General features: G+C 41.0%; 1 protein-coding gene across 2 annotated transcripts; it reads right to left on the bottom strand.

Moving 5' to 3' along the window:
* Positions 1-5,761: 5,761 nt before the first annotated feature.
* Positions 5,762-8,129, bottom strand: LOC117398335 (dolichyl-diphosphooligosaccharide--protein glycosyltransferase subunit dad1). 2 transcript variants are annotated; one of them, XM_033997329.3, is made up of 3 exons: positions 7,789-8,126; positions 6,816-6,965; positions 5,762-5,921 (listed from the first exon to the last, which is right to left on the bottom strand). In XM_033997329.3, exons 1-2 carry the CDS (start codon positions 7,997-7,999, stop codon positions 6,835-6,837), a joined length of 342 nt encoding a protein of 113 aa, XP_033853220.1. In that variant the 5' UTR covers positions 8,000-8,126; the 3' UTR covers positions 5,762-5,921; positions 6,816-6,834. The 2 variants fall into 2 exon arrangements, with proteins under 2 accessions (XP_033853220.1, XP_033853221.1); XM_033997330.3 differs by lacking the exon at positions 5,762-5,921 and having other exon boundaries at positions 6,810-6,965; positions 7,789-8,129.
* Positions 8,130-8,553: the final 424 nt, after the last annotated feature.

The following is an 8,553-nucleotide window of genomic DNA, read 5'->3' as shown; positions in this document are numbered from 1 at the left end:
AGATTCAGTTCTTTTAGCCTGTCTGCATACAACATGCCTTGTAAACCCGAGCTAATTCTGGGTTCTCTTCTTTACACTCTTCCTAGAGCAGCAATATCCTTTTTGTAACGAGGTGACCAGAACAGAACAGAAAGTACTGATTCGAGGAGAGACCTCAAAATGGAGCGAGGTAACCAGTGGAGTACCACAGGGATCAGTATTAGGCCCTATGCACTTCCTAATCTACATTAATGACTTAGATTCTGGTATAGTAAGCAAACTTTTAAATTTGCAGACGACACAAAAATTGGACGAGTGGCAAACACCGTTGCAGCAGCAGGGTCATTCAAAATGACTAGACAGCATTCAGAACTGGGCAGACACATGGCAAATGACATTTAATAGTGAAAAGTGTAAGGTACTGCACGCAGGCAATAAAAATGTGCATTATAAATATCATATGGGAGTGTGACAGAAAGACAATGATTCTTGATGGTAAATCTCCCTCCCAACCTGTGAGGACGGTAAGTAACGGGAACAGAGTACTCTGGACTACTTGGCCTGACACTTCGTTCCGAGGGTTAAAACGAAGTCGGTTATGTAGAAAAGAGATGAAGCTTTGGTACACTCATTGACCCAGAAGGGAAATTATGTGTCAGCCATGGATTGGAAGAGCGGCTGCAATCGTTTACCAAGGGGTCATGAGTGACGGTATAACTAGGGGTCGAAGCGACCTTATCTGTTGTGGTTATGCAATTGAACTGAAAGGACTAGTATTTCTGTGTTTAAAAAGAACGTGAGTGTTTTGTTTGTTTTTGTCAGTTCGTCTATATCATCTTGTTTGTCTTGTGTATTAGACTAGACCGCTAAACACGATCTGGAACTGTCGCCCACGGCCAGCACAAAACCTGGATAACAACGCTCTGACTGTTCACTAAAATAACATTGTAAATTCACGACCAGCACTACAGCACTCACTGGGAGAGGTGACCGTGTTTGTGTTTGTGTATTTGCATTGGGATTATTGTTCTTGTGGGATAATTGTTTATTGTAAACGGGACTGCAACCCATCATCATTTACTGTGCGATACACATCGTTGTGCATTGCCAGCCATCATTGTTTGGCTCTGTTTGGCTCTGTTTGGCCATCAGACCCCTGGATTAAAATAAACAGAAACCTTTTCACCCATACTTTGCTTGTCTGTCGTTTCTTATTGGATTACTGCACTGCACCTGCACGTACCACTTACCACAGGGAGATAATGAAATTGAAGAATTAATCTATGAAAAAGATCTAGGAGTTTATGTTGACTCTAGACAATGTGGGGAAGCTATAAAAAAAAAAGGTCAACAAAATGCTCGGATATATCATGAAAAGTGTTAAATTTAAATCAAGGGAAGTAATGTTAAAACTATACAATGCATTAGTAAGACCTCATCTAGAATATTGTGTTCAGTTCTGGTCACCTCGTTACAAAAAGGATATTGCTGCTCTAGAAAGAGTGCAAAGAAGAGTGACCAGAATTATTCAAGTTTAAAAGGCATGTCATATGCAGACAGGCTAAAATAATTGAATCTATTTAGTCTTGAACAAAGAAGACTACATGGCGACATGATTTAAGTATTCAAAATTCTAAAAGGTATAGGCAATGTCGACCCAGGGGACTTTTTCAACCTGAAAAAAGAAACAAGGACCAGGGGTCACAAATGAAGATTAGATAAAGGGGCATTCAGAACAGAAGATAGGAGGCATTTTTTTACACAGAGAATTGTGAGGGTCTGGAACCAACTCCCCAGTAGTGTTGTTGAAGCTAACACCCTGGGAACCTTCAAGAAGCTGCTTGATGAGATTCTGGGATCAATAAGCTACTAACAACCAAACGAGCAAGATGGGCTTAATGGCCTCCTCTCGTTTGTAAACTTTCTTAAGTTCTTATGTTCTAATAATATGTGCAGGACGCCACAGAACTGACACACACGCCCCCCCACCCGCCTCCCCCAGTTAGAGAACAATAGATGGCTAAGTAACCCATACTATTCCCTCACCACTCTCTGTGAGAAGTGTCTTCTTCCCTCAGTTCTAAGTTATTTCACAGTTACTGTCGGAATTGCTTTTTTAGTTTTCACCCATGCAGTTTCTGATTGAAGTTCTGGATAAACTACTTATAATATCACTAGATCCACTCAACAAACATACATACTACCAATCTATCTATCTATCTATCTATCTATCTATCTATCTATCTCTCTCTCTCTCTCTCTCTCTCTCTCTCTCTCACACACACACACACACACTGATGAAGGCATTAGCAGAAATGCTAGTCTGCTGTTTCTTTTTTTTTAAACCATGCAGGGTTTTGAAGTTATGTTTCAAAGTGCTAAATAATTACAACATTTCTGTGTCAACATCAATATTATGGAATGGATCTTATGATATTATTGGTAGTTTAATCTGAAATTAAATTCTCTCCACAGGTAAAAACTAGAGGAACCTAAGAAAGTCAAGCAGTAGACTAGTGTTTCTGCAAATGCCTTCATCAGTGTATGTGTGAGAGAGAGAGATTGGGAGTGTCTGTTTCTTCTCCTGTGTGTTTATTGAGTGGATCTTGTAATATGATAGGGAGTTCATCCAGAACTTCAATCAGAAACTATGCACAGGTAAAAACTAGAAGAAACCTATTGCAACAGATAGTTTGATAAGAAGCTGTTCAAGTAGTTATCCAGTTATGAAGATTCAGAGGCTAGGTGTCATAATTTCAGCTCTGGGAATTTGAAAACGGTCCCCTTACATTTGTTAACTAGTATAAAATACTGTGCTTTTCCATTATTTGATAAATCAGGAGCTGCTTGTAAGTTCTAGTGGCTTGCCATAGACATGTGTAGGACTGGGTATATATTAGTAAGCGCCAGCACCATCTAGTGCACAGCTAGTGTATTGCCAGCAAAATAAAAGGAAACTTGATCGAAAATGTCAGATCACTAGGTGGTGCTGGCTCTTTAATAAACACTTTTGTCGATCATATCATAAAAGAGGCATATCGTTTGCATCGCTATACAAGACCACATAGCAGCTCATTGTAGTTCACCACGTGGTTCTTGAATGAAGCAGGTTTTATACTTGGTATGAATACATGATCTCCCTATCCAATTGATATGTCTTTTAACAAAATAGTCCTTCATTAAATGACGATTTTGATCTTATTATGCATCCTACAACTGGCCCGTCACTTGATTCGTGACACATATCGAATTGTGGCGTTAATGTAGCGTTACACCCGACCCGTGAATTAAGAGCGGTGAGATATGGAAGAAGCGCTTCACGACAACGTAATGCTCCTTCCTTTTTCTGCTGCACAGTCTCTCTGAGGCAGGCCCTTCTGCACAGTCTCTCGGAGGCAGGCTCTCCTGCAGTCTCCCACAGCTCTGCCAAGATGTTCTTCCGCGCTCGAGACCCATGTGAGGGTATCGCTGACGTCAGGGGTCGATGCGGGGGGTAGTGTGGAAGCCCCTCTTGGCTCACTGCCCCCCAGAATGAGCCGGGCTGTTTTCCCCTTTATTGAGTGCGACACTGCTGGAAGTGGTGGGATTGTCCTGATTTGATGGCAAGGGCTGAGCTCCTTTCTTCATGGTCCTCCTCATCATGAGCTGTGGTACTGTTGCTGGAGAAGAGCGAGTGTGATGGGGGTTGCTATTCTGACAGGGAAGAAAGGAAGATGTAAGCTATTAAACTTGCCCCATAAAGGAATGTGTGCAGGGTGGGAAAGACATTTTAAAAGCAGTCACGGGGGGCAAAATGAAGACACTCTTAAACGGATACAATTACACACTGCCAAACTACCTTGAATATCACTTCAAAAGGAAATGAGCCATGCTGATGCAACACATTTTCCTTTTTGTTGTGGAATGCAAGTATAGGACTAGATATGGTACAGAATACATACAAGTTGATTCATGAAAATATAGGCTACATTCTAATATTATACACGTACAACATATTGTAATTGATATAAGAAATGTTTGTAAACAATCACATTGCAGTACCACCTATCTTAATTAGTCTGAGCAAGGTAACCAGTGGTGTACCACAGGGATCAGTATTAGGTCCTCAGCTATTCCTAATCTACATTAATGATTTAGATTCTAGTATAGTAAGTTAAATTTGCAGACGACACAAAAATAGGAGGAGTGGCAAACGTTGCAGCAGCAAAGGTCATTCAAAATGATCTAGACAGCATTCAGAACTGGGCAGACACATGGCAAATGACATTTAATAGAGACAAGTGTAAGGTACTGCACTAAGGCCATAAAAAATGTACATTATAAATATCATATGGGCGATACTGAAATTGAAGAAGGAATCTATGAAAAAAACCTAGGAGTTTATGTTAACTCAGAAATGTCTTCATCTAGACAATGTGGGGAAGCTATAAAAAAAGGCCAACAAGATGCTCGGATATATTGTGAGAAGTGTTGACTTTAAATCAGGGAAGTAATGTTAAAACTTTACAATGCATTAGTAAGACCTCACCTAGAATATTGTGTTCAGTTCTGGTCACCTCATTACAAAAAGGATATTGCTGCTCTAGAAAGAGTGCAAAGAAGAGCAACCCAGGTTTAAAAGGCATGTCGTATGCAGACAGGCTAAAAGAATTGAATCTATTCAGACTTGAACAAAGAAGACTACGCAGCGATCTGATTCAAACATTCAAAATCCTAAAAAGTATAGACAATGTCAACTCAGGGGACTTTTTTGACCTGAAAAAAGAAACAAGGACCAGGGGTCACAAATGGAGATTAGATAAAGGGGCATTCAGAACAGAAAATAGGAGGCACTTTTTTTACACAGAGAACTGTGAGGATCTGGAACCAACTCCCCAGTAATGTTGTTGAAGCTGACACCCTGTGATCCTTCAAGAAGCTGCTTGATGAGATTCTGGGATCAATAAGCTACTAACAACCAAACGAGTAAGATGGGCTGAATGGCCTCCTCTCGTTTGTAAACTTTCTTATGTTCTATACTGATACTGATATGACTCTATACTGTCTGTACTGGAGAACAGACCTGACTGCTGATTTCCACCAATACAGTACTGTACAATGCAATGCCATACAACACAATACAACTTCACTGCTGCATGAACTCGGGTGTACCAGCTCAACTCAGACATGTTTGAGAGCACTATTGAGGCCACAGGGTTTGCGTTACACTTTTTAAAAATGTCTCCAGGATGGGAGGACTGAAACAAAATTATATACAGTGTCTATCTGAACTATATATATATATATATTAGCCTCCTTACCTTTTTTGGACATTTGCAATCATTCTGAGTGGTGGTTATTGCTGTGACTCAAATACTGCGGGTTTTTTATTGACTGTGCTGCTTTGACTGAGTTCAGGAGCTGCTCTTCAGTTCTTGTTGCCTGCCATAGGTGCACGTAATGTAGACTAGATTAACCAAAGGCTTATTTTAGTTAGCGCCATCTAGTGCAGAGCTAGTGTATTGCCAGCAAAACAAACTTGATCCACAGTGACAGATCACTAGATTGCACTGTTGGCTCTTACTTCTATAAAGACACTGGCTGATCTAGCCTGTGTTGCACGTGTCTATGGCAGTGCAGCTAGAACTGAAGAGCAGCTCCTGAACTCACAGTCAAAGCAACACAGTATTTGAGTACCTGCAGTATGATTACAAAGGCAAGGGGACAATACACAATGACGACATTTCATTTAAACTACTTTGAGATGAAAGTGATATTATTGAATAAAAAGAACAAACTTTTTTTTTTTGTAAATTTGATTTATTAACAAAAGCTGATTCTCACAAATCAACAGAACCTGGATGAAATATGAACAAACAAAATAAGAAATGAAATCTGTCTCCTCCAAAAGTCACTTTGCAGGACTGCTTTGAGAGGGTTGGCATAGGTGATGTTTTCTGAACCTGAAAGAAAAAGAAAGGTAAAAATCAGGCAGACTAGTTTTTTTTTTTTTTTTTAAATGAAGTCATCACCAATGGTTTTTTACCCTGGTTTCCTCCCCAATTTGGAATGCCCAATTATTATTTTTATCCCGGTTCACCACTGCAACCCTGGCGACTCGGGAAACGGAGGTTAAAACATGCGTCCTCCGAAATGTGTTCCAGGCAGACTAGTTTAATTAATACTTGTATAAACACCATAACTTTTAAACACTCAATAGTACTAAATATAGAACCAGTAAAAGAAACTAAGATTTCAATGACAAATGTTTCAAATAGAAGTCTTTTTCAATGAATTCAGATTTTCCTAACATTCAATGTCCTCCCATCCCTGTAATGTAAATGCGGGCAGCAGTGTGGAGTAGTGGTTAGAGCTCTGGACTCTTGATCGGAGGGTCGTGGGTTCAATCCCAGGTGGGGGGGACACTGCTGCTGTACCCTTGAGCAAGGTACTTTACCTAGATTGCTCCAGTAAAAACCCAACTGTATACTGCCGTTTCTTCTTACATCATTATTTACCAGGCTCCTCCATAGTGGCTAGTCAATTAATTAGCCTGCTGTCTGTCTGTCTGTCTGCACTACCTAACCCCCAGATTGGAACCCAGGCCTCCAGAGAAAGGTGAAAGGCGAGAATGAGGGGCTTTTGAACTCATCAGCCCGCTGGCTGTCTTGTCTATGCCACCTTGCCCCCCAACATTAGAAACTAGGCCTCTACAGAAAGGTGAAAAGCATTACATTAATTAATCACACTGCTAGCCAAAAGTCTAGAGCTGTTAAATCTGGACTCCAGCTAAATTCACTACAGCTGTGTATTGCAACTGCTTGCCAATCGTCACTTCACAGCTTCACTCACTGTACCTGTGAAGTGGCCGTAGTCTCAGCCAATGAAATTGATGACCACCAGGTGCAGGACTGTGTGAGCGAATAGGAAGTCAGCAAATGCACGTTCCGGGGAGATACCCAGGAATTCACCCTTGTTGTTGGGGTTCACCTGGATACGAAGACACACTGTGAGAGCGACAGAGAGGAGAGTCATTATGCATTGCAAAAAACAACGTGTGCCTAGTAACGGTCATTACAGTGATCTAAACCAAAATATTCAATAAACCTTCCATTCTCTATATACACTGCCTGGCCACTTTATTAAGCTACTGGCATGGCCCTGGTGTGGGGCAAGTTCTCCTGGTATAGCCTGGGTTCCTCGACTACTCTGGAAGGCTGAACCCGGACTTTCAATAAGATAATGTACAGGGATGGTAATAAGACTCCCAGTTTGATCCATTCCTGGTTTTACTATGAGTTAATAAGACACACTTGAGCTTGTTACCTACACACTGGCTAATCAAGCTCGTACTAAAACCTGGAATGGGCAAACCGCTGCAATAGGATTCCCATCCCTGTAATGTAAATGCGGGCAGCAGTGTGGAGTAGTGGTTAGAGCTCTGGACTCTTGATCGGAGGGTCGTGGGTTCAATCCCAGGTGGGGGACAGTGTTGCTGTACCCTTGAGCAAGGTACTTTACCTAGATTGCTCCAGTAAAAACCCAACTGTATAAATGTATGTGAAAATAATGTGATATCTTATAACAATTGTAAGTCGCCCTGGGTAAGGGCGTCTACTAAGAAATTAATAATGTACTTCGTGCGGTAATTACAATTCGGCAACGTTGTATAAACGTTGAGTTTTGCAAAGACTTAGATCAACCCTTTCCTGCCAGAATATAATCCCCTAACCACATAATGATATATAACACTACCGGTGTGTAAATAAAGCCAAGGCGCTGGTGTATTTGGTATGAACCCTCGTCTTCTTTGAGATACTAATTTCTTACCTGCAAGGATGAAGCATCCAACACACGATATGAACCCGGACAGGAACGAATTGAACGGGAATGTACCGACCAACAGGCAGTACAAGAACTGCATCGCTCCGGTGAGCACAATGTACAGTAAATAGGCGTCCACTAACTTTAGTTTGTTTGGCGTGGAGGTGACATATTCGTCCAAAAACCGGGAAATCACAGAAAGCACCGAGCTGGACATTTTTTTTTCAAAAAGTGGACCAACGGTGTCTGTGACTTGGAATCGACAGAAGAAACGCGAAACTAGCGCAGAAGATAGACGTGTCTCAGAACACAGGAAGTTGGTGTCGCACTCAAATCATTCCCGCCCATTCCTCGTTCACAATTGTTCCATTATTATGATTTATTTATTAGCAGACGCCCTTACCCAGGGTGGCTTACAGTTGTATACAAAAATACATATCAAGAATTACAGTACAATTAGAGCAATATACAAAATACAGTGACTTCAGTCCTAATAATAGCAAATACAAAACACAGTACGATTTGATATCGGGGCAATTCAAGAGCAGGTAACAGTGTTGATAGTTACATCAGTGTTAGATACGAGTGCAAGTGAAATACAAGATACTACAGATTGGGTTAAGTGCAGGATTAAATACAGTAAAATAGGGAGCAGATAAGTGCAAATTAAAGTGCATTAAAGGCAGAGTGCTATATTATCCAGAAGGGAAGAGTTGAGTTTTACAGGTGTTGTTTGAAGGCTGTCCTTACAAAGGTACCACCAAATGTTCC

The sequence above is a fragment of the Acipenser ruthenus genome, chromosome 54 (genome assembly GCF_902713425.1).
Source record: "Acipenser ruthenus chromosome 54, fAciRut3.2 maternal haplotype, whole genome shotgun sequence".
NCBI classification, from domain to species: Eukaryota; Metazoa; Chordata; class Actinopteri; order Acipenseriformes; family Acipenseridae; genus Acipenser; species Acipenser ruthenus.
Note: the sequence above shows the minus strand (reverse complement) of the source record. Positions and strands in the feature narration are given on the sequence as shown.

Bases quoted from the DNA above. Each gene is read 5' to 3' on its own strand.
- LOC117398335 (XM_033997330.3), bottom strand. From the start codon at position 7,999: ATGTCCAGCTCGGTGCTTTCTGTGATTTCCCGGTTTTTGGACGAATAT. The intron at 6,966-7,788 runs GTAAGAAATTAG...TCGCTCTCACAG, and splicing joins TGGATGCTTCATCCTTGCAG to TGTGTCTTCGTATCCAGGTG.